The 26,915-nt window shown below is 37.0% G+C and overlaps 1 protein-coding gene across 10 annotated transcripts in view; it reads right to left on the reverse strand.

Moving 5' to 3' along the window:
- Nucleotides 1–1,815: 1,815 nt before the first annotated feature.
- The window catches only part of LOC101874197 (sodium channel protein type 2 subunit alpha), a 61,616-nt gene continuing 36,516 nt past the window's right edge, over nt 1,816–26,915 (reverse strand). For 4 of the 10 annotated variants that reach the window (XM_034065235.1, XM_034065238.1, XM_034065236.1 and 1 more), the window contains exons 17-26: nt 23,848–23,968; nt 23,420–23,574; nt 22,318–22,491; nt 19,867–19,989; nt 15,098–15,379; nt 10,993–11,046; nt 9,805–9,942; nt 8,085–8,189; nt 6,495–6,765; nt 3,956–5,151 (exon numbers count right to left, since the gene is read on the reverse strand). In XM_034065235.1, coding sequence (XP_033921126.1) covers nt 3,956–5,151; nt 6,495–6,765; nt 8,085–8,189; nt 9,805–9,942; nt 10,993–11,046; nt 15,098–15,379; nt 19,867–19,989; nt 22,318–22,491; nt 23,420–23,574; nt 23,848–23,968 — 2,619 coding nt within the window. Of the gene's footprint in view, nt 5,152–6,494; nt 6,766–8,084; nt 8,190–9,804; nt 9,943–10,992; nt 11,047–15,097; nt 15,380–19,866; nt 19,990–22,317; nt 22,492–23,419; nt 23,575–23,847; nt 23,969–26,915 lie in introns of all 10 variants that reach the window. The other 6 variants (XM_034065240.1, XM_034065241.1, XM_034065239.1 and 3 more) reach the window with 3 other exon arrangements.

A 26,915-nucleotide genomic window follows, 5' to 3' on the forward strand; every position in this document is an offset into this window, starting at 1 on the left:
TGTAAAAAAAGAAGGGGGAAGAGAGGCCTAAGCAAAACCATACCTGCTTATCGGTTTTGAGGTATTTAATTATGTTTCTCATTTGTACTAGCTGTCTGTTAGGTACGAATCCCTGCAAGAAGAATAATGATTATTTTCTGAATGGTCTAATTCATACAACTGTATGGAACTGCAGTTTTTCCAACACCTTTCCCTCCAGAAGCCCAACCAAACAGCCATAGCTTTGGTCCTTAAATTACAGGAATTCAGATATTCCCATCTTTTCTTATCCTAGACCTTACCTGACAACTGTGTTTTTCATAGGCATAGGGGTAGAAAATCAAATTGCAACACTGCAGCCTGAGAACTTGCTCCATTAGTATACTAATAGTCATTTTTGGTGTAAGCAATCTTGACACACCATTAGTGGTTGAAAAATGTGGGGAGATGATGGGCATCATCCAGCTGCTCCGCTGGAAGTGTTTGTCCCAAAGCCAAGACTCGCACATCATGTAAAGCTTTGGCTATGTCTGGTTTTCCTGATACTCCACAGAGATACCTGTCTGTACACCTGTGATGAGTGCATGTTTTCTCTAGCTTTTTATTTGTTCAGGGTACCCTACCTTCAGGGCATTACTTTACAACAGAGAAAAATCCTTTTTGGAAATAGCACTCACATATGATTGCTACCTAAAAAATCATCTTTCCTGCTTTCAGTGTGGCAAATGCTATTTTATTTAGAACCAATTTCAGCATGTTTTACAGGATCAGAAATGACTGCACCAATGTAAATGAAACGTAACTTTAATGCATTGAGAAGACACTCCTATGACATAGTTAAAATAAAGCCTAATGACAATTTCTTGTCCCTCAGTTTTTCAGGAAACTGATTTGCATCTCATAGGAAGTGCTGTTAGGGGGAAAAGAAATACTTTCATACCAGGTATTTTTCCAACATACTTCTAAGCATCTTGTGAGGAATTCTGTAAAGTGGAGATAGATCAGGTAATTCACATGACATGACTGACACAATACTTACTTATAGTAATTCCCTCGAAATTCTCAGTTCCACTGCCAACACTTTTGTAATGCCTGTCCTACATCTACCTCCTGGATTCTGGTATCAGCCCTTCCATGGGTATGTATCCACTGCTCTATGTAAGGCAGCTCCCCGACAGTGAAGAATACTCTGTAAATTCACCATACAAGTTTAAAATCATAGTATTTTTTTACATTATAATTGCATTCAGCACCCTAACATTACAAAAAAACCCCAAAAACAAACAAAAAAGAACAACAAAAAAAACCAAAGAAATTTGATGCTTTACCAAAAGTGCCTGCAAAGTTTCTCCTGACTTTTACTCCTTATGTCTTTAAGCAAAATAACAGATTATAAGTATTTTACAAATCATATAGTAAACAAAAATTTTGTTATCAGACAAAAATAACTTTTCACTTCAAATGTAAAATGTCATTGAGATTATACATACTGGTTTCAGCCTTGATAGCTAGATAGTTTCTTTAACATCTGTTTTTTTTTCTAGTTGTCTGAGAATGCCTGACATGAAAACAGGGTTTAATTATCATGTGCACATAAACATTATTGTACTAAAGAATACTTTTAAGCAGGATTAATAAGCTGAAGAGTGTTAAATCCAATTCACATTGAAGATCTTTGTAAAAGCATACGGCTTCAATTTATTCTGCAAATCTACTATTATAATTTTTAATTGCTACTCCTATTTTCTTACACTTTATACGTTCCCATTCTATTTTCATAACACCTCTTGATAGCCAACAGTTTTTAGTGATGAAAACAAAGACAGAACAATTAAATACAATAAAAAACGAAGTCTTTATTCTTTTGGCTCAACTGTAATGTGATTTACTGTTCTGTATGGTAATAGCATTTTCCTGCATGCAGTTCACCGACACACAAGTCAATATTTTTGTAAAAGGAGGAGTCAACATTGAATTTTTGCTTGTGTAAGAAACACAAAATGTCCTGATGTGATCAATTATACAAGTTTGCTATTTAATTCCTGTGGAAAAAAAAAACCAAAAACATTGTGGATCCCATATTATATTTTGAACAGTTCTAGTGCAGCATGAATCAACAAGAAGAATAGTCTATGTAAACAAACACTGGTAAAGATTTCATGAATAAAAAGACTACCTTGAAACTTCTGATGCAGGCAGTGCTAGAATTTTAAACAAGTCTTCCCCAACACATTTCAATTACAAGTTATACCTATTTGGAAGCAAGTGCATTTTGGACTCAGTTTGAAACTTATTTCACATTAAAATGTGTGCAAAAATACAGTACTAATAAAAAAGCAGAAACCTAAAGCTACCCCATTCTTTCCTTTGTTTCTTATTTTGTGAAGTTCTTGAATTAAAAAGTGCTATGGATAGAAAGTAACAAAAGTGACAGTGACATCAACCTGAAGATAATTCTCAATTCTTATTTTATGTACAAAACGCTGAAAAATAAAATAAAATGGTATTTTTTACAATATTTATATTTTCTTAGAAAATTCTATCCATGTATGTTTCAACAGATTAAGCAGTTTGCAACATGTCCTGTACAGTCTGACTATACACCGTACAGTAGTCACTTAAAATTTTAGAATGCAAAGCAAGGAGCTTTTAAGTAGCTGCAAACTATTGCTTGATGTCATGAAAGAATGACGACCGATTGAACAGTTTGTTTCACTTAACCACTGATATATGGCTTGCCATATTAGACTTTTAACAGTGGAAGGAGTAAAATTACAGCAGCAAAGGCAAGATAAACATGCATCAGTGATAGCTTCCAAACTATCTATAATGGTACGGAATACTTCATATCAGCTGTTGAAAGCTTGCAAACTACACTTACTGTGGTACATATTTGATGCAATAAATATTGTGCACAGGTCATTATTTGTTTGCTCAAACATGCACCACGGGATAAAATAACTATTTACATAGACGGTACTTTTTTAATCAACACATACAATGTCAACCTTGTTGAGAGCAGAAGATGGCTAAACAATACTGCAGGGTGAAGCAGAACAACTTCATAATCCTTAAGGTTTGCAGGTTTTTGGTAAATTCAATTCCCCAAGTTCAGGTAAGCCGTTTTCTACAGAAGAAAAATGGACACTATGTCCCTCGGTAAATTATCTATGCAGTTTGTTCAACTACAGTTAAATGACTTATGAAAAAATAAAACATCTGTTCTATTATTGTAGACTCTATGGGACTTTACAGGCACATTAAAATTTGTCTGGATGGGATACTAGATGGATACTGTTATTAAGCACCTCAAAATATAGAGCCACCCTGAAACATGGAAGTAGTCAGACTCTGCTGCTTTGTGCGACGTCATGTTTTCCCATGCATGAACTACAAGTGCAGCATGCCTTCATGCAAATCACTTCTGTCTGTACATTATAGAGAATCCGAGAGTAGAACACCTGGTTCTCATACCCCCTTCCCCAACATAAAACCCATTTACAAAAATAGTCACATATAATAGTAAACAACCTGTGAATTAAAAAATGATAAGTTCACCAACACTGATTTTTGTAAAAATATGGCAAATGTGGCTGTTGAAATGCAAACAGTGGATACAATTTCTGTACTGTGTGTTTCATGTTAAACACAGAGATTCATAGGTTTGCACCTTTGTTTTTTTAACTGGTCCCTACAGTCTGATTGGCCATTTTATCTTCTCTTCAGCAGTGTCAGCTGGTAATAAAAACAACAACCTCCTGTCAAGATGTTACCCTGTTTTACAGAGTTGCAGTTTGATGACGAGGGGTCACTGTCTTGTTATAGGCACTGACCTTTTATATATATATATATAATTATATATATATTTATATATGTAAAAACTGTCAGTTTGGCATATACCTCCTACAGGAGTCCTGTTGACACAAATACATACTTTCTCAGGCTGTAAACAGTTTATCACAAACAGAATTCTGTGTTACTTTTTACTTTCCCTGCTGTCTTTACCTTTATCTTCTTTTTCTGATTTGTCTTTTTCATATTTATCCTTGTCTGGCTTTGTTACACTATCATAGGATGGTGGGGAGGTTGTGGATGGGGTCATATCTGTTTTTTCTGGAGTAGAGTTCTCATTTAGTTTGTCCATAATCATATCTCCTTTCGTGGGCAGATTGTCCTCATCTTTACCTTTATCCTGATTAAATATACATGAAACTTTTTTGACTTTTTGCCTTAAAAGATGACGTCTGTAAGCACGCTGGATAATGACAGCAGATACTTCCTCCTGTTTTCTCTTTAATGTGGTTGTAATTGGTTCGTAGGAGACTTTAGAAGGATTCGCTGCCATAAACCGATCTTCCATCTGTATTCTGAGGGCATCCATCTCCCCACTTTCCCCCAAAACACGCTTTGTGAAAGCAAACAAGATGTCAAGGCAGTGAATTCTGTCGCCGCTTACCATGGGCAGGTCCATTGCAATAAGCTGGACTTTGTTTGGTTTCGCAATAAGAAGAGGAGGATCTAATGAAGCTGCAAAATCTGACAGCTTACTGAATTCTATGAATTGTGTTGCATCTGGATCAAACTTCTCCCAGACTTCATAGAACATCTCAAAGTCATCCTCGCTCAAGGGCTCGGCGCTTTCTTCAGTAGCAACACTGAAGTTCTCCAAAATCACAGCAATGTACATGTTCACCACTACCAGAAATGATATGATAATGTAGCTGACAAAGAAGAAAATCCCAACAGAAGGGTTGCCGCAGTCACCTTTCACTGAGCTCCCCGGATGATCTTTATAGGGATCACAATCTGGTTCCCCACTGTTAAGAATTGGGGCTAGCAAACCATCCCAGCCTGCAGATGTGGTAATTTGAAACAGGCAGATCATGCTGTTGCCAAACGTCTCAAAGTTGAACATATCATCAATCCCAACTTCCCTCTTAACATAGGCAAAGTTGGACATGCCAAATATAGCATAAATAAACATGACCAGGAACAGCAGCAGACCAATGTTGAACAAAGCAGGAAGAGACATCATCAAAGCAAACAGCAGAGTGCGGATTCCCTTAGCGCCTTTAATGAGACGCAGGATTCGGCCAATTCTGGCAAGTCGGATGACTCTGAATAGCGTTGGGGACACAAAGTACTTTTCAATCATCTCGGCTAAGAACATACCTGTTGAAAAAACAAGTTAAATTAGTAAAGAATATTATTATTACATTCAAAACCCACTTTTAAATACTTATCCTACAAATGCTGTATAACTTTAACAATAGGATATTTGAAGAGATTTTAGAAATTAGCCATTCAGCTATTTATATAAACTCCCTGTAAAACCTTACAAAAAATTCTAAGTTTGGTGTGCTTTAGAAACCCATAAATCCCAAGAGAAATTATGAAGTAATTTGCAGGATAATGAAGAACTGCATCAAGTATATTTTAAATATTAATTGTAGGACTGAGTATGGAAAAAGATGCACAAATACCAAACATCAATCTTTTTTAGGAAGAACTTATAACTAATGTGTTTGAACTAGCAAATGCTAGGACCAGACAGCTTTCTGTTGAACTGTAACAAAAAATAATCTCAGTTAATCTGAAGAAAGAGCATACTTATAATAATATTAAAGCGCCACATAATCAATTGATGGTATTCAAAGCAAATATGCATGTTTGAAGATAACAACTTAATCACACATGAAATGGTGTGACCACGAGTCTAGTATTAAATGACACAGCAATTCCAAACCTAAAGAAAGTGATGATAAAAAGGCTTCTTAGAACTCACTGAAGAGTAGAAGAATTGAGCGTCATATTATGTATCCCAAGGCAGATAAAATAATTACATCCTTTTATTACAAAAAAATTATAAAAAATAATTTGTTTCCATACAAAAATGGCAAACCTATTTGCATATTAAAAAGTTCTGAGAAGCTAAAATGACAGAATTTTTACTCAAGTTCTTTCATGTTTTCTGCTTTAGATAGAGCAAACATTAGCAGAGCCATAGATTTATTACTACATCGGCTTCAGCTCTGCTTCTCTGGTTGCTCACTCTGGCTCAGGCATAAAACTTCCCAGGATCAAACAAAACTCAAGTAAGCTGAAGGTTTTATCCTACTGTCTGGGCTGCTTGCATGCTAGCCTAGCAACAGTCCCACATGGATTCTTCTCCTGGATTTCTGATTGTTGGACTCTTCCTGCAACTGCCACTGTTAATTTATATCAAAATTGCCTTTCATGTATATGTTTGTTTGTATGCTGAGGAATTTCTACTGCATTCAAAATAAATATCTAATTTCAACTAATGGAAAAGTGAGAGTTATGAAAACTATTGCTAAAAAATGTCTTAACACACTGTTCAGTTATCTAATGGATAATATGAAATCAGAAGAAATAAAAATTGTGGTCAGACTTTCTAGTGACAATATTGAACCAAAATATAAATAGACTTTACATGCCAAAAATGTGCCAGTTTCCACAGAATGAGCCATTTCATAAAAATGAATTATTCTTACCTACTATGGAGAGAATGACAACCACAAAATCAAAAATATTCCAGCCTACAGTAAAATAGTAATGGCGAAGTGAAATCAATTTCAGAACAAATTCTCCAGTGAAAAGTACAATAAACACCAGGTTAATCCAATATAAGATGTTTTCCATGTCTTCACTCTGATCATCTGTTTCTACCATCATTGTGACCATATTAAGGCAGATAAGTATCATGATACTGATATCAAATGCTTGTTTTGTCACAAAATCAAAGACCATGCCTTGGAATTTGTTCTGGGGAGGGAAAAAAAATAAGACTCATTACAATACACATTGGGTAAAGTTTCTTTTCTTTGAAATGGCTACAAATTATTCAAATCTAGTAAGAAGGGGACTGCCTGTCTCCCATGAAATCCTCCATTTGTATGAATTTTCTAGCTGTACATGTAAACATAATTAAATAGAAATGCATGTACTGTGTTTATAAGCATTAAAAGGATGATTTCAAAACATGTGTGGTGCATTTTTTTTGAAGCTGCAAAGGAGACTTTGCCACCCAGCACCAGTGCACTGTAACATTTTGTGACACAGGCTATTAACTGAATGCTTAGCTTGGCAAAAAAAAACTAAGGTGAGTGAGTGTAAGCAGACTGAGAGTTAGTAATGCTTCATTTGCAGAATCATAGAATCATAGAATAGTTAGGACTGGAAATGACCTCAAGATCATCTAGTTCCAACCCCCCTGCCATGGGCAGGGACACCTCACACTAAACCATATCACCCAAGGCTTCATCCAACCTGGTCTTGAACACTGCCAGGGATGGAGCATTCACAACCTCCCTGGGCAACCCATTCCAGTACCTCACCACCCTAACAGTAAAGAATTTCTTCCTTATATCAAGTCTAAACCTCTGCTGTTTAAGTTTCAACCCGTTAACCCTTGTGCTATCACTACAGTTCCTAATGAATAGTCCCTCCCCAGCATAACTCACAAAGTTTTCAAGCCCTGAATTCAGTACTCTTCATGCCACCAAAATGACCTTCAAAACAGTATCTTCCATTTTTCATCTATAGAGAATTTACTGAATGGATGGACTGGCCACTGAGCAGGTTCCACAATCCAAAGTAGAACTGAAGAGCTGGCAACACTCTGCTCCAGCCAAACCCTGCTCTGTAGTGCTAGGTTAGGCCTGCTGAGGAGAGCAAACCATTATATGGATTGTGCAACAGGAGTGTGAAGGGCAAAAGGGCTTATTTTTGAAGCAATGATACAATAACCTACCCCCATACAGAAATTTCAGATTCTTCCTTGGTGACTGAAAAAGGTTTTTACATATTTTGATAAATACACTGCCACATTTAATTGTTCTAATCAAACCAGTGTTTTGAAAAAATGCCACATAAAATGACATTGCCATCAGCAGAGAAAGAATAAGGGAGAAAAGGGAAGAGTCCACACATATTTAGATGGAGAAAAAAAACATTTGATTTCACATGAATAAGGATTTTCATATACGATTTTTTAGTTTACAACTCAATTCAGCCTAAGGCATAACTGAAACAATCTCAATTTTAAATAAATGTAAAAATATCAGATGGATTTTTATTCTTACTGCTGGTCGAGGTATTGGCTTTTGTGGTTTCTTTGAACCCAGTTTTTTCATTGCATTGTAGTATTTCTTCTGTTCTTCTGTCATAAAAATGTCTTGACCTCCAAAGTAAACCAAAGAGACAAAAACTGGTTACAATCACATATTTCTATTGATTACTTATAATCACTCTTGTTTACATTTTCATCTGTGGAAAAAGCTGGGACAGACATAAGAATCCCCTGTTATCATGATTATTAATACTTTCATAACAGAAGAATTGCTTTACATATTCCACTTTTAATGTTTGGGGTGTTTTTCTGGGAAGCTTTTGAACTTGCATTGTTTGTGGTAAACCTTTGCCTTCCTTTGTTGACAGGGAGGTATAGAGGAAGGAGAGTATGCATTTTCTGTTCTACTAAGCTTCATCAGTTATTACAGAGACACAAAATAATAAGATATTCTAATCGTCTTCTCTTGTTTTTCCTCTAAATTTTGGCAAAATTTCAGAACTAACATCTATGATAGCAAAGGAGAATTACAAAGTATCTAGAGAGTCATATTTTACAACCTCTTCTCCATCTGCTGGGACAGGACTTGAAGTAGGAGATCCTGGAACTAATATGTGGAACAAGTAGAAAAAAAGTATTTCTATGTCAACCAATTTCAGCACATGGATCCAACAGCATTTCCACCACTTCAATAAGACTTTGTGTAGTCAGGTACTTTAGCTAAGTTCTGCAGCTGAAACACTGATACCTTTCAAGGCAGTGTTGACAAAATACAAAGACTAGTACAAATAAAGGTAATAAAGAGTTTATTGCTAGTGTTCAAAAATCTACACCACTGAGCTCTGACACACGAAGGTAGTATAGCTAAGAGTTTTTATAGCTACATTTAGCTATTTCAGTGGTGTCTTGAGTTCAGCTGTAGCAGTCATTTTCTCCTCTTAGTAGATGGTGCAGTGCTGTGGTTTCGACTTTAGTCTGAGAACAGTGCTGCTAACACACTGATGTTTTTAGTAGTTGCTAGGCAGTGTTTACTTTGATCAAGGACTTTTTCAGTCTTATGCTCTGAAAGTGAGGAGGGCACAGGAAGCCATGAGGAAGCAGGGACAGGACACCTGACCCAAACTAGTCGAAGAGGTATTCCATAACACAGCACATCATGCCCAGTATATAAACTGGGGTGAGTCACCTGGAAGGCCTAGATCATTGCTCCGGTTGGGCTGGGTATTGGTCTGCGGGTGGTGAGTGCTTGTATTCTCTTCCCTTATTTCCTTTATCATTACACTACTGGTGGCAGAAGTACTGGTTTGTGTTATACCTTAGTTACTGGCCTGTTCTTATATAAACTCATGGGATTTACACTCTTTTGATTCTCTTCCCCATACCTCTGGGAATAAGGGGGAAGAAGGGGAGGAGTGAGTAGCTGTGTGGTTTGAGTTACCGGCTGGGCTTAAACCATGACAAGAGGTTAGTCTTTTTATGACTCCAGCCCCAAATCCACACCTTTACAAAAACGACATTGAGTTTTTCACTAAGCATGGACAGACATATGTTGTCACTTGTCCATTAAACCTACATCAAGCCAAATCACAAGCTTTAATAATTTAACATATTCAATATGCAGAGCCAATATTAATTTATCATAAATTAAAAAAAAAATGAATTAAATTATTGTGTGTGGACTAAACATAAGCAATTTTTTAGCTTTCTTTTCAGAATAACAAGGAAGTACTTATCTTCTTTTTCTGCTGGTTGAAATTGTCTATGATGACACCAATGAAAAGGTTCAAGGTAAAGAATGATCCAAAGATGATAAAAATGACAAAGTAAAGATACATGTACAGGTTATCTTCATACTTAGGCTGATCCAAAACCTGCAAAAAAGGCATAAAAACTAATCATTAGTTTAACTGTGAGCACAGAATCAGTATCTGGATAGAACTTAGGGCTTTGCCACTCTGATCTTTGCTTCTTATGGTCAAGTTACCATGTATCTATCCCACCCATCTTCAATCTATGATGTTACATTCTTGACAAAGAACTTAGCCATCAAACTTGATAATTCATTTAAAAAAAAATGTAACTGGCTGATATGAGCATAGAATAAACACTGAAGTCTTAAATTAGTATAGTACTATCTGTCTAAGTCTACATGAAACACCAGCCTCTAAAGCTGTAAAATTTCTATGTATCTCATGGGAGGCCCCCGATGTGGGCCTGTGGAGCTTTCACTAATATAGGTACTCAGGAAACTGTCCTGATTATGGGAGAGGCATCCAAGCCATGTTTAGAGTACGTATATTTTCTTGGTACAGCTATGCATATTTACTAGTACTACAACAGGCCTCCCACTGTGAGTGTAGTTTATCAGAAAACCTGGGGCTTTGCCAGTAAAATTTATTCAATTGTTCACTCAGAATTAGATGACAGCTTGCACCAAGAGAGCAAGAGGAAGGCAAAAGGGTAAGAAAGTGCACAGGCAGGCCGAGTTAAGAACAGGAACTCTGCCCTGAAGAAAGGAGTCGGAGCTTGCTGAGCACAGTGAAAGTCTCAACTTTATAAAAACATCAGTGCTATAAAAAAATCATCTCTAAGATGGGTATCAGTGCCTGTTTCCAAATGTAAATAATGCCCCAATGCACATAATGAAAGAAGGAAAAGGCATTTCACAGCGATAAGTCTACTGTGGAAATGAGGAATTTGGACCAACTGCACAATAGAGAGCATGGAATCCTTTAGGACTGCTCCTCTGCTTTCTTTGTCTCTTGTATTTTTCCTCTGGTTTCCATTTTCTTTAACTACAAAACTATAATAACTCCTTGTTCTCTCATCTTCACTGTTATTTCTGAAAGACGTTAAAATTATATCCTTAAATCTTGGAGCTTGCACAGTCAAAACAAGTGGACTCAAGGGACTATACTTACATCACGAGAATCCACAGCTGCATACATGATATCCATCCATCCTTTAAATGTAGCCTAGAAACAGAACACTGGTGTTTACCTCATGCTTTTCCTGGAAAATGGCTTGTCAGAAACATTGTTTGAGAGCTAAAGATTATGTTTCTTTAAGTGCTCATCATAAACACCAGCACAGTGCAATGTTAACAGGTGACTCTTCCATTGTATGTTTTACTCATATACAAGAATTGCAAGAAAATTCTAATATCTGACTATAGACGACACAGCATTTATTAAGAGCTTTTATCAATTATCCGCTGCTGGTTTTTCAGGTTGGCAGTGATGAAATTATTACAAGGAGGGCAAGGGCAATGAAGAGAGACTTCAGGGCCCTGGGACGGCGGGTTAAAGGGTCTGGAGCGCAAGTGGTGTTTGCCTCCATACCTGTTACAAGCAAGGGTGAAGAGATAAATAGGAAGATTCTGCAGATTAATGTATGGCTACGTGACTGGTGCCATAGGCAGGGTTTTGGATTTTTCAGTCATGGGCTGCTGTATGAGACACCTGGTTTGCTGGTGGCAGGTGGGATACATCAGTCCCAGGGGGGGAAAAGGGTTTTGGGGCAGGGGTTAGCAGGGCTTAGGGCTTTAAACTAGATATGAAGGGGGGCGGGGATTTAACTGGGCCTGTTAGGGACAAGCCCAAGAGAAACATGTTAGGGCTTGAAGGATGGCGGACTAGGGAGGACTGTCAATCTATTGTTTCATTTGTGGGAAAGGATAGTTTAGACCCTGTCCCGCAGGTGAAAAAGGGTACTAGGACAAGAGTTAGCAGAGCTAACTCACAGAGCTTCAGGTTAGATTCAAAGTGCGAGGGGGTCGTAGCTGAACTAGTGAGGCATTGTTCTACTATTAATGAAGACCAAAAGGCCTCCCACCTCCCAAGGGTGCCATCAGCGTGCTCTGCTCGCTCCCTGAAATGCCTGCACACCAATGCACGCAGCATGGGGAATAAACAGGAGGAGTTAGAAGTCTGTGTGCAGTCTAAAGGTTATGACCTAGTGGCAATTACAGAGACATGGTGGGACAGCTCACATGACTGGAATGTGCTCATGGATGGCTATGTCCTTTTTAGGAAAGATAGGTCAGCAGAGCGAGGTGGTGGAGTTGCTCTTTATGTGAGAGAGCCACTAGAATGTATTGACTTCTGTCCAGGGGCAGATGAGGAGAAAGTGGAATGTCTGTGGGTACGAATTAAGGGACAGGCTGGTACAGGTGATACAGTTGTGGGAGTCTATTATAGACCTCCTGATCAGGACGAAGGAGTTGATGAGGCTTTCTACAGGCAACTGGAAGTAGCCTTGTGACTACATGCCTTAGTCCTCATGGGGGATTTTAACTACCCTGATATTTGCTGGAAGACTCACACAGCCAATCATTCAGAGTCTAGGAGGTTCCTCCAGTGCACTGATGATAACTTCTTAATGCAAATGGTGGACAAACCAACTAGGAGAGGAGCGCTGCTAGATTTAGTACTCACCAACAAGGAGGGTTTGGTTGAAGTGGTGATGGTCAATGGCAGCCTTGGCTGCAGTGACCATGAGATGGTGGAGTTTAGGATCCTGTGTGGGAGGAATAGAATACCTAGCAAGGCCACAGTTCTGGATTTCCGAAGGGCCAACTTTGGCCTGTTCAATCAACTGCTAAGGGAAGTCCCATGGGAAAGGGTACTAGGCGGTAAAGGGGCTCATGATAGTTGGTCAGCATTCAAGGACCACTTCTTCCAAGCTCAGGATCAGAGCATCCCAATGAGTAGGAAATCAAGTAAGGGATCTAGGAGACCAGCGTGGTTAAACAAGGAGCTACTGGGCAAACTCAAGTGGAAAAGGAGAATCTATGGATTATGGAAAGAGGGGCTAGCCACTTGGGAGGAATATAGGACAGTTGTTAGAGGATGTAGGGAGGCAATTAGGAGAGCTAAGGCCTTCTTGGAAATCAATCTTGCTAGTTGGATTAAGGACAATAGAAAGGGCTTCTTCAAATACATAGCAAATAAAACTAACACAAGAGGCAATATAGGCCCACTGTTGAATGAGGTGGGTGCCCTGGAGACAGAGGATACAAAGAAGGCAGAAGTGCTGAATGCTTTTTTTGCCTCTGTCTTTACTCCTGCAGACTCTCCCCAGGGGCCCCAGATTCCTGTAGCCCCAGAAGGAGTCAGGACAAAGGAGGAGTTTGCTTTGGTAGATGAGGTTTGGGTTAGGGATCAGCTATGCAATCTGGACATCTATAATTCAATGGGTCTGGATGGAATGCACCGACGGGTGCTGAGGGAGCTGGCGGAGGTCATTGCTAGGCCACTCTCCATAATCTTTGGTAAATCGTGGGAAACGGGAGACGTGCCTGAGGATTGGAAGATGGCAAATGTCACACCAGTCTATAAGAAAGGCAAGAAGGAGGACCCGGGTAATTATAGACCGGTCAGCCTTACCTCCGTCCCTGGAAAGGTGATGGAACAACTTATTCTTGACTCCATCTCTAGGCATATCAAGGATGAGGGGGTTATTAAGAACAGCCAACATGGTTTTATGAGGAGGAAGTCATGTTTGACCAACCTTATAGCTTTCTATGAGGAAGTGACTAGGTGGAGGGATGCTGGTAGAATGGTAGATATGGCTTTTCTTGATTTCAGTAAGGCATTTGATACTGTCTCCCACAGCATTCTCATAGATAAGCTAAGAAAGTGTGGGCTTGATGATCAGGTAGTGAAGTGGATCAAGAACTGGTTGAAAGGAAGAAGGCAGAGAGTTGTGGTCAATGGGGCAGAATCTAGCTGGAGGTCTGTGACTAGTGGAGTCCCTCAGGGGTTGGTGCTGGGACCAGTGCTGTTTAATATTTTCATCAATGACCTGGATGAGGGAACTGAGTATACCCTCAGCAAGTTCGCTGATGACACTAAATTGGGAGGAGTGGCTGACACACCAGAAGGCTGTGCTGCCATTCAGCGAGACCTGGACAGGCTGGAGAGTTGGGCAGGGAGAAACTTGATGAAATTCAACAAGGGCAAGTGTAGAGTCTTGCATCTGGGGAAGAACAACCCCATGTACCAGTACAGGCTGGGGGTTGACCTGCTGGAAAGGAGTGAAGGGGAAAGGGACCTGGGCGTCCTGGTGGACAGGAGGATGACCATGAGCCAGCAATGTGCCCTTGTGGCCAAGAAGGCAAATGGCATCCTAGGATGCATTAGAAAGGGTGTGGTTAGTAGGGCAAGAGAGGTTCTCCTCCCCCTCTACTCTGCCTTGGTGAGGCCGTATCTGGAATACTGCATCCAGTTCTGGGCCCCTCAGTTCAAGAAGGACAGGGAATTGCTTGAAAGAGTCCAGCGCAGAGCCACAAAGATGATTAAGGGAGTGGAACACCTCCCTTATGAGGAGAGGCTGAGGGAGCTGGGTCTCTTTAGCTTGGAGAAGAGGAGACTGAGGGGTGACCTCATCAATGTTTACAAATATGTAAAGGGTGGGTGTCAGGATGCTGGAGCTAGGCTTTTTTCAGTGATATCCAGTGATAGGACAAGGGGCAATGGGTGTAAACTGGAGCATAGGAGGTTCCACGTTAACATCAGGAAGAACTTCTTTACTGTGAGAGTGACAGAGCACTGGAACAGGTTGCCCAGGGAGGTTGTGGAGTCTCCTAGGTTGGAGATATTCAAGGCCCGCCTGGACATGTTCCTGTGTGATGTACTCTAGGTTACCCTGCTCTTGCAGGGGGGGTGGACTAGATGATCTTTTGAGGTCCCTTCCAACCCTCGGGATTCTGTGGTTCTGTGATTTTGATTAATATCTGATATAAAAGTTATTTTTCTGTGTATGAGGAAAGTAGGTGCACTTGACATAGATTCAGTGCAGGTAAATTAGTTTTTAATTACATATTTTTTCTTATAGTCAGCTTAGCCTCTATGCTTTGTACTATTTCTGTAGAGTCATGGATTTATCCCACACTATAAAATTATAAACCAAGAAGTGACAGACAAGATTTCCAAATGCAGGAAACAACGGAAAATTAATTTTTACTGATACAAGTAAACAACAGTGATACAGAAAAGAAATAAAAATTAAAGAGTGGCAACTTACCACTTGAAGCAGAGAAAGATAACCAAGGCCTACATTATCAAAGTTAACCTTCACATTCTTCCATCGGGCAGTTTCATTGTTTTTTATGAGTTCCTCACATTGACTATAGTTGTTGATTTGGCTGATATCAAACCTCTCATCAGTTGTAGTGTTAACACAGTAGTAAAATTTTCCAGCAAAGAGATTTACTCCCATGATACTGAAGATCAGCCAGAATATAAGGCAAACAAGAAGCACATTCATAATGGATGGAATTGCTCCTAACAGGGCATTCACAACCACCTACAGTGCAAGGAGAGACAGTGTAAGAACCCAGGCATCTGTTTTATAATTGCTTCATCAGACCTTCTTAAATGTAACACTCTATTTTAACTCTAAAAGCTGCATTACACTTTTTTAGTTGTTGAGAATATCAAGTAAAAAAAGCAGTATAGAGGAAAGACAAAATGTCAATGTAATTAGAATGAAAGCCATACAAACATTAGCATGTGGTGGCTTTAAAGAATGGGGAAAAGAACAGGAAAAATTAACTAAAAAGAAAAAAATCATCTCACAAACTAAATCATCACATACTGTTTCTTTATAAAATATCTACTTCACATATGTCTGCAAAACCATACCCATAATATTTCTAATGACTGATTGCAACAAAAATTCTATTACATGTTGGATAAACAGTCGAAATTATTATTACTACTGAGCAAGTTTTTATTCAAAAGTCATTTTAAGATTTTCTTTAAATAAAACAGGGATATATGCATGTTCATTTGAATGGCTATACACAAAATCAGAAAAGCAGATACATTCCTCTGAACACAGAATTGCTGGTAGTGTTCAGGCAAGTGGCAGATAAGACTTGAAGAACGAAGAGACCAGATGTAATTCCCAAATGAATTTTAGGAAAATGAGGAAAGAAAAATAGGAAAATGAGTTCATGTATGATGATAAACAATGATAAAAAGCATGCCAGAATAAAAATCAAATAGTAAAGAAAATAAAATTAGGGAGAAAGTAGGTCCATTCTGAATGAGAATGATTTAATTAATGATGAAATTGATGAACTGCTAGATTTGCTAACTCCCATGTTAAATCTGTTTTTAAGTCTAACAATATAGAATTTAATAACTATGGAGCACCATTGTCAATTTTGCCAAAACAACTGAATCAGATCATTAGAACCTAATGAAGACTTTGTTTTAAAAATGCAGGACATTAAGTGTTATGTAGATGTAATTGTTTATAATTCATTTAGTTTATATCATGTAGGTACAACAGCAGATCACTTAGCACACTATGGTATTTACTTCTATTTGAAATATAGATATGTAGCTTAGCCTCTAAAATATTTTGGTGTTACATTTGTATCCACAGTCAACAGGTTCAATAGATTCAATTACTTGTAAAAAGTAGTCAATCCTTGCCATTTTTCAGTATAGAAAATAAAATCTTTGAATGTTAGGAGTAGGTGATGAATCACCACCATATATACCATATAGTAGATGGGCTGAAGGAAAGGAGATATACTTGTTTTACTTTCAGGGCACCATTCCTGCCAAAACAATACCTTTTTGGGGTGATACATGCTTTGGATAATAGGACCTCAATGAAATTGTTAAATTTAGGAACTGGATCAAACGAGGTCTCTTTCAGTGTAAATTACTCTCTGACTCAATAAAAAGCGCAGAATGGTGGATGAAGTCCAAAGCTTCCATGCTTTACTTTGCCACATATTTTAAATCAAATGTTGCAATAAATATTTATTTATAATGCGGAAAGTAAAAAAAATAAATATATATATAAATTGTTTTTATACTAATAATCTCCTTATCAATACCTATTATAAATCAATAAGCAAAAATAATCTAGCATTTTTTCACTCATCAGCCAGGCAGAGAGGATTTCCTGACTAATGGGTACATCTATTCTGATTATTTCAACAGTGCTGTTACTATCAGCTTTATCAACAACATGACTGTGAAAGGCCATGAGGAGTAGTTTGACCTGAACAAATGAACAGTTTCACAATAATTCTGAATTAGTTAAAATTGGAATTCCATGAACTCACTGGTTTCAGTGGGAAGCTTCACTGGCATAATTAATGACAACATCGTTTTTTTCCCAGTTTGGGAACATTTTCCAAATTTATATTAGTTATTATTTTCACATTATTTTTATTTAAAGGTGTCTCAGTTCTTCTACTTAAAATATAAGTAGAGGGGTTTTTCAATTTAATAATGCAATCCATCAGGTATAATTATTGAGAGATAAAGGGACAGTTAATGAAGTGAAAATATTTGTCCTCAAGCTCTCAGTCTCATTACACCCGAGAATTTTGTTCCTCTTTCTGCTACAGCTACAGGTCCAGCCATGTTCTTCTTTCTTTAATTGCTGGATTTCTACAGCTGACCTACTTTCTCCGTATTTAGTCTGAGTCCTAAAGCTATAGCAGGACCAGTATTTAATATGGATCATTTGAAGACACTCAAAACAGACTGCTGAGCATCACTGAAAACACTGATCCATTGGTAGCAGAGGTGTGAGAAAAGCTGGCAAGGTCTGACAGCAAGTGAAGGTAGGGAAAGCATTAGAAAAATATTGAAAACATTGTTTACTGGTTAAAAAAAAAGGGGGGGGGGGTAGTATGTGCCTAGCACCATACAGCAGTAAGTAATACTGCTTGGTACAGAGCCCGGACAGATTAATTATGCTCCCACGGGTTACTTTCATGAAGTCCCAAGTGTAAAGTGTATTCTCCTAGCAATAATAGTGATGGGAAGACTCAGGGGAAACGTAATATCTTCCATAGGGGCAATGGTTTTTATTATTAGTCTAGGCAGACACAACTCCTGAACCTAGAAAATAGTATAGTGGATTTAAAATTTTAGATGTGTGGAATGGAATTTTTCCTTTTATATAGGAAGCAGAATGCTCACACTGGAAGTAATTTTAAGTGTCTGCGCAAAAATGTGCACCATACTATGCTGTCATATTTTCAGTTCACAGATGTTAAACACCAATAAATTACTACGCTGGGAACAGACATCTTGAATTCCCATGTATAAGACCTTAAAATCGTATCACACTAATTTGTTCACCAGCTTGAGCTACTGTATCTTTAAAGACAATAAGCCTGAATTTAGTTTAAATAAAGCAAATGCATTATATCTATATAAAAATTTCAAATTCAATGGTTAATTACCTGGTTAATAAAAGTTATCTAACTCCACCCACTACTTCTTATTATATCTTTTGCTGAAGGCATACATCTCCTCCTTATCTGGGTATTTTACAAAGAAACACAGCAGATCATGTCAAATCAGTACGTAAAGTTTTCATCAACATTAAAGTTACGGGACTGACAATTAAAAAACTCCAACAGCTAATGTGTTCTTTAGCAAGAGACTACTGATGTTTTAGATAGGCCTTACGTCTGATACGAGCATCTCGTATTTTCAAATTTGCTTTAGCAAAGTTCCAGGCATTTGTTGGAGGCAAGGAAGTGGTATTTTCTGTTTGAATTTATAACCTTCAATCAAAACCTATTGTATTCCCCCACACATAGAGCACCACATTTTCTTCAGAAGCTCACCAGTTTATAGTTGACTTACAAATTTGCTTATCAGTTTACAACCTGGGGTGCCCAAAGATCAGTGATTGCAGTAGGGAGCTCACACAAGGATCCCTTTTAATTACAGCTATAAGGTTTCAGCTCAGGTGCATCTGCTGATTGGATCTATGCCCAAGGCAGACAGATGGACCCTGAAGGTATAAGTCAGACAACTTTTTTTGTCTGGAGCTAGTTATATACCATCTCCAGTTGTTGACTACTGCCCTTAAGAGAAACATTTTTGAATTTTCTTGTCATAGCAGAGCACATAAGGTCTTTGTCCATTTCAGTACACTAAGGAATTGATCTGATCAATTTGACTTTGCACTGGGATAGACTGAGAAAGCCTAGTTGGGCAGCAGAGAGTCTCAGGTGGGTGTTATAACTGGTATAACAAACAGCTGGAGACGGTAACTTCTCAAGTACACCTAACTGTCAGCAAAAGTCTTCTGATATGTTTTCAGGCTGGTTAGTGGTCTATAGATTATAATCAACAACTTAAAATCAATAGGGAAAGCAGTAACCCACCAATTTATGCCAGAAATCAGAAAGCCAGCTCCATCTTTGCTATACTAGAAAAGTTTTAAATAGAATGCAACAGCTTTATTCTCAAAGAGGGGTATTTTAACACTGCTAATTTACTTAGTAACATAGGAAATTGTTACAAAACTTTTAAATTGTAACAAAAAATCCTAGTTAATATTTACAGTATAGTGGGTTAAAAGATATTTGATAGACTATGCATGATATTCTATACTGGTATGGAGTACACATGGGCGTACGTATGTGTGTATATGTACACACACTTTCATGAGGAAGTATTGGGGTTTTTTTAACTGTTCTGTCTATAGTAGGATTTATTTGTATGCGATAAATTCAGTTTTGTAGTAACATTGCATAGATCCATGCAGTTGATCCTCAGGCTCTCCAGGAAAATATGAAATAGGGTGAAAGGCCAAGGAGCCTCAATAAGTGTAACAATGTGTGCAATAACACATGAATTCATATAAGCAGATGAAGCCTTTTGCTTATATGTTAGTGATAAATGCAAAATATATACAATGATAGTGTAGCATTTCTGCATGGATTTGTCATTGATTATTCTGCATGCATGTATTCTTTCTATGCATGCATAGTTTCAGATTCTTTCATTTTGTCTTACCCTCATCCCTTCAAATCGTGACAAGGCTCTTAGAGGTCTCAAAGCTCTTAGTGTCCTAAGGGATTTAATCGCACCAAGTTCTGAATAGCCCAAGGCATTAGCTGTTAAGCTAACCAAAGAGACCTACACAAAAACAGAAAGGCAATATTGCTCATTAAGCTTATATATCCTTTCAAACATATGGCGGGAATGATGTGAGCCCTGAACTTCTCAAGAAGATTCAAGGCTGGACCTCTTTCTCCAGGAATCCCTCTATAATGCAGAAAGGACTTTCAAGTCAGACAAAGTAGAATAAAAGTATATTCTAAGTACCTGTTGATGAAATCATGTTGGTAGAATGGTATAAAAAAAGGCCTTCTAAATTCATACAAACCAGTCAACACTTGGTGGTATTTAAAGAAAAATGAAGTCACATCCGAAAAAAGAAAACTCCCCAAAGTTGGGTGAATTAGAACGGTCAATTTAGGTCAGAATTTCCCATAGTATCTTCAGAACTTGACGAGCATATAAAAGCTCTCAAAAACCATCTCCGGACCTGACCTTTGGTCAAATGTAACTTTCTGGTGTCCAGAAAATCTTATTCAACAGCCATAGCTACCAGATCTGTTTATATTTAACTGGATAAGCAACACTGATAATCAACTGTTTGTTAGACAACGGTAGATGCTTCATTGTTAGGCATATCCACATTTCATTAAATTCCCTGTGACTCCTTTAACCACTTCATCAATTCTGGCTTGCATAACGCTGGGCTGGTCTGCAGGCAGATGAATAAGTAAACTAGAACAGCTGTAAAATAAATAATACAATTATCTTTCATCAATAATTCTTAGAAATGTATTTATAATAAACCATTGGGAAGGAGTTGCCCTAGAAAAAAAACCCACAAACAACAAAAACAAACCCAAACTCAAACCAAACCATCTTCTATTTCCTTCTGTTTAATGCCCTTCCCTTCCATCCTTCCTGTTCTCTTAATTATGTCATTTCCATATTAAACTTTTCACTTCGTTACCTCAATCCTCTGACTAAAGATTTAAAAAAAATAAAAAATCATAGAATCATGGAATGGTTTGCTTTGTAAAGATCACCCAGTTCCACCCCCTTGTCATGGGCAGGGACACCTTCCACTAGACCAGGTTGCTCAAAGTCCCATTCAACCTGGCCTTGAACGCTGCCAGGGATGGGGCAGTCAAAATCCAGAAATTCAAAATGTTTCACAGATCAGATTTTTCCATGAAAAAAATTACACCAGGGTGAGGGTGCCATGAAAATCTAATAAAGTTAGTTATAAAGTTCACAGAAGTGAGTAAACCACAGATTATCAAATAAGAATTAAATATTTTTGATAGATACAATAAACACATAATGACAGTGTAATGTATTGTCCAGTGTGTCTCTAAAGTTCTGCTGGTCATGGTAATTTACACATGGGATGACTGAGCCTGAAAATTAAATCTTTTACAAGGGTACAGACTCAACCACAGAATACTATGTGTGCATATAGTCATGTTTTATCATAGGATCTGCAATGTTGGTATGGATTGAAAAGTTATGTTTTCCAACCTCTGTAAAGACTTCATGGCCTATCATATCACTGTGGTTCTAGGGAGATACACAGAGGTTTCTATAGACTTCTGCTATTTTGGAATGAGATGACAAGTGATTCAAGACATATTCTTACCTTGCATTCTATGGGAATTATATGTGTGGAACTGAGAGATGCCCTATTAGCACAGACAAATGTAGTCAGGCTACTGGGGATGGAAGGGAAATGAATGTCTGCTGTATTGTTAAAGATCCGTAGACTTCCACTTATGCTATCCAGCACTGCTCATGCATTGGTCAGCATGTAGACTTGAAATTACATGGCACTTGGCACTAGATCTGCTATAGACAATATGCACCTGCCCATTGGTGGTGCAGCCTTTTGAAAATCATCTGAAAGCCCATTCTAAGGGAGGTCATCTGTAGTTCTCCAAATTTCTCTTTAAGGTCACCCATGTGATGCAGTGAAAAGTGTTAATAGTACTGAATAGTATACTGGATGTGAGAGTTCCTAGCAGTGTTTTCCTTTCATATTACAGAGTATCACTTACAGTAATTCATTAGAACGTTAGAAAGCTCTAAAGAAATTACTTTGAAATAAGTAAATTCCCTACACAGCAAAAAAATAAGAGGATAAACAGCATCCTTTCTATACTATAAAAAGCATTATTTCAATAAATTATTTCAATAACCATTACCACTTCATAAAACTAGAGAATATTAACAAAACCTCTCTAGAACAATAAGCATTTCTAAATAGTTTTACTTTTCTGAACAGTGTTACAAATCATACCACAGCAATAGTTTGAAAACAGTTTCCACTGAAAAGAACAGAAGGTTTATCCTGAAACCCTAATATTCTCCTTTTTTAGCACCTTAGAGAACATGAAAAAGAATACATACATCAACAATCAGGAAGTCCAGCCAGCACCATGCGTTAGTGAAATAGGTTTGAAAGCCATAAGCCACCCATTTTAAAAGCATTTCCAGAATGAAGATATAAGTAAAAACTTTGTCAGCATATTCCAGCATGGTCTTGATAGTTTTACGTTGCTCTATGTATATATCTTCAAATGCCTGCGAAAAAAGATTTTTGAAGATATAATTGTCTTCATAATTTGCAATATGGCATATAGTAGCCAAGACAAAAACAGTAATTTGAAAGATATATGGGACGATAAGACATATATCCTCCCCTCAAGCACAGCTTTTGCCTTCACTCCTTACTGTAGTCTTTTCATAAGGCTGTGTCCAAACACAGTATCCAGCTTTCAGTGCAGCTGAACAGTGATCCACAAAACTTCTGCAATACCTCCAAATCTCATTTTAATGGATAGCAGTGTCTTATTCACATATATATTTATTTGTGGTAGCTACAACTTTATATCAAAAATACATAAGGGATTTAAAAATTACTATGTGATACAGATTTTTTTGAGGAACTAATAATTGGAGCCAAACTATACACACCAACCCATAAAGCAATCCTGAACAGAGATTAATAATTCTCTTAAAAAAAACCCACAACTGTCTACATTGTCAGTAAATCGCCATGCATCGTCCCAAGTGTAGCAAGCAAGCTATATTTTGCTGCTGCTACAATGAACTGGTAAATGCCTGATAGTATCCCACTAGCACCTTACATCTCAGTTTGATAATTTATGTTACTCTTAATAAGTTCCTAGCTCAGATATGCTTTACTTTTAATGTGTATAAGACCAAAGAAAAAAAAAATCATCCATTTGAATACATGTGAATACCAGTCTGATATAACTGATGCCTTATTTCCATTAACACTAACTTGCAAAAAAAATTGTTTCTTAGCCTGTCAGCAAACTCATGAGTATCATACAAAACATGCAAAACATGTGTTGATAAGTGTTGATATTAGGACATTTATGAACTGGATATTAAGTTCTGATGTATTACATGCAGTTGTATACTTATCTGGAATTCTAAATGCTTGCTGCTTAACATTGACAAAATAGTTCTACATAGAATTTACCAGAGCACCGCTGCTGAGAAGAATCATGAAGACAATGAAGGTCTCAAACCAGTTGTGTTCAACAATCTTATAGCAGGTTTTCCTAAGATTCCACCAGATTTTCCCTTTCCCATCTTCTACACTGACTTGACAGCATTTGAATCTCCGCACACAGCCTAAGTGCAACAACACATTTTGTCAGAATAAGGTAAGTATTTATAAGGAATCACAATGAACCAAATTAATTTGGTTTATTTCAGTGCTGCTGCAATAGATGCTTGTAAAGAAGTATCTCCTATTTGAGGATTTTTGTTTCAATATTTGAAGTTTTGTAACTTTCATAATACCTTCCAAAATAAAGCTTCTCCTTGATTTTTAACAAAAATGGAATCCAGCACTAAATAACACAGTTAGGAGTAATCACCTTGCATACATTTTGCTTTGCCTACCTTCTGTAAAACAAGCCTCTGGCTCCAGAACTTCTTCAGGTTCTGCTTCTGGCTGTTCCCCTTCTGGAGGTAGTCCGATATCAACTGTGCTGCCTTCTGATGAACTGGATGCATTTAATTTCTGTGAATGAAACCCCACATTTTTTTTCTTTGTCAATTTTATCTATTTTGAATAGAAGTTCATAATTAAAATGCATACCAAGATGTTCTGCATTTATTCCGTGCTTTGACATTATAATAATTTCTTATCTATAGTCCATAATGCCAAATTGCTCTACTACAGGTGAGGTCACAAGATTAGAAACGACATAATGTGCATTTTCCCTATTGAAAATATGTTGATATTTTCATACAAGGAATTGCTGACATTAGACTACTATTTTGAGCCACACATATGAATTCTGAAATGTAATTTCAGTAAGTTAGGAATGGGTGCCTCCCACACTTGGTACTGTTTAATTATTTCAATCATGTGGCTACATTTTAGATTACACTTCAGATAGCATGTGTTAATACAAATAATTTTCCAACATCATGACCAAACCAACAGCAAGCTGCACAGATGTATTTTCATGTCTCAAGTAAATGTTATGCTATCAAGTCTGTAAAATCTAAAAAGTTCCAATATAAGCTTTTCATTATCATTGACATGAAAACACATATTATGAGTTGCATAGGATAGTTTAATTCTATTTATTTCCAAAAGAGCAGCTTTAAGAGCAGTAGCTGATATTTTGCATTCTCACTTGCCAATGCATTTTCTGAATTTATTGTGCATTTTGAAACTACTTATTACTTTGGTACAGTAAACATACATGTCCAATCCCTATAAAAGCCCTTTTTTGTGGTTTTTAAAATTATATTTTTAAGACTAAATTAAAAAAAAAACAGTGCTTTTAAAACAGTACTGTCATAAAACAATACTACACCAATGAATCATACCAATAATCAAGTTTTCAAAATGATTCTTTCATGCTGTCACATTATATTGGCAACAGACAAGTATGAGTACTATAGTAAGTAAAAGTAGTTTAATCATGGCGTTTTATGACTCTTCTAATGTTATCACTATGTGGAGTATAACATCAGTAAAATGGCTGCATTGATAAATAGCTAGTTTTTTAAAGGGAATGATGTAAGCAGATTTAGAATATAGTCTGTAAGGAAGTAATATTAGGAAGAGGGAGAGTCCATGATAAAATTAAAGATATATCTTTGCTGACACTTAAAACTTCAGTTAGAGTCATTCTTTTAAAACATGCTTGAGAAGCTCCAAATTGTATACATTTATTTTTTGTTTGTTTGTAAAGGAAATGTAAACAATATTAGTATGTGAAAACAGAAAGTACCATAAGATTTAATGGAATTTTACATTGCAGACAATTTTAAGTATGTTCTTCAAACAAAAAAGATTAATTCCTTTCTTCCCCACTCTGATTTTATTGAATCACACTGACAATATACTGTGTTGTCATTTTGACACAGGCTCAACTTTAATTTTTGTGTTCTATGGTACACTACAGCCCACATTTTAAAGGAAGACCAAACAAATTGAAACATTTATTGTATGGTATATTATGTACGCAATGTCAGTGATATCTGGACACACACTTCCTTTGTTTCTTTGAAAATCCCAGTTTACGTATTCATGTTTTATGTTTTGCATAAGCTTTAGGATCTATGAGGCTAGGTCCAATGTACAAAAACATGGATGCATACTTTTCTGCAGACTATTATTACAAATTCCCCACTGTAACATATCCAAATTATGGATAATGCATGGCAGCTTGGTCATTGTGGAATACTGCCTCTGAAATAGAGAAACTGGAATGTATAGAATAAATAATGTAGTTCTTAAGTTAGTGCCATAGGATTTAAACATCAACGGAAGTCAATCATCAGTTTGAGGAGAGGCCAGAAATACCATAAACACAAGGTACATTCCAAAGAAATTTATATACGGTGTTAAAAATCAGTGTTTATCAATACAATACAGTAAATATTTTTTAAACTGAGAAATTATTATCTGTTTGCATTATGTGGAGTTTTCCTAAAATGTTGCTTGCATCATTCCAATCTGGACAGCGGTTTTAGCAGAATGCTGTATAGTAGCAGAGCAAAGGAAAATTATGAACTGGTTAAACCACAGTTTTGAACGACCTATACTGCCCATTATTTTATAGGAACATGAAGATTTCAGCAGCTCAGATATTACACAGATAGTTTAACCAGTGGTAGTGAATTCCTATTATTGGAATGGCATAAGACTAACAGCTCAAAATGGAAGATTAGAGATATCCACTATAAGGAGAAATCAATAAGATCAGGTAGAAAAAGTAGAAAATTATCAGTAGAACAGTCAATTATCGGAACATCAGAAAGCCATCTTTATTTATGGGGGGCAGTATGTATGGTGAGTTGTAGCTTACGAGTCTCTTCTCAGTGAAAATCTGGTATACTTCTTTTAAAGAGCTGTAATAGTAATCACAGGAGTTAAGCTAAACAGAAAAATGCTAAAATGAATCAACAGTAACTGATACTTAAATAACTTAGCTCACTGAGAATCCAGTTACTCTTCTGTTGATGTGACAGAGTATTTCCTTAGCATGCTCTTCTGCTATACCTGAATTTAGGCCCAACCTGATCAGTATATGAAGATGCATATTATAAAAATTATTTAATAAACTCAATCTGTAATAATTCAGTATCAATTGTGAAAGAAAAATTAAGAATTTCAACATAGTTACTATTTTTGTTTGTTATTTTTAACATTGAATTTATTGTATGACATTCTATACAATATTTATAAAATTTTGCATGCATTAGAAACAGCTAGGAAGGTTTTATGATACAAAAAGTTAAGATTTTAGAAAATCAGTTAAGTTCAGTATTCTAGTAAAACTTTTCACTAACAATCGCTATTTCTACAGCAAACTTCTGCTCGGTTATAAAGCAGCAGACACAGGGATGTTCTACTGATTTCTAAGTATTCAACACAACATCACATGGGAATGGACCATGTTATTGCCAATTATGTTTTTTTCATATGCTTTAATGCTTCTACCACT

The sequence above is a fragment of the Melopsittacus undulatus genome, chromosome 8 (assembly GCF_012275295.1).
Source record: "Melopsittacus undulatus isolate bMelUnd1 chromosome 8, bMelUnd1.mat.Z, whole genome shotgun sequence".
Taxonomy (NCBI): domain Eukaryota; kingdom Metazoa; phylum Chordata; class Aves; order Psittaciformes; family Psittaculidae; genus Melopsittacus; species Melopsittacus undulatus.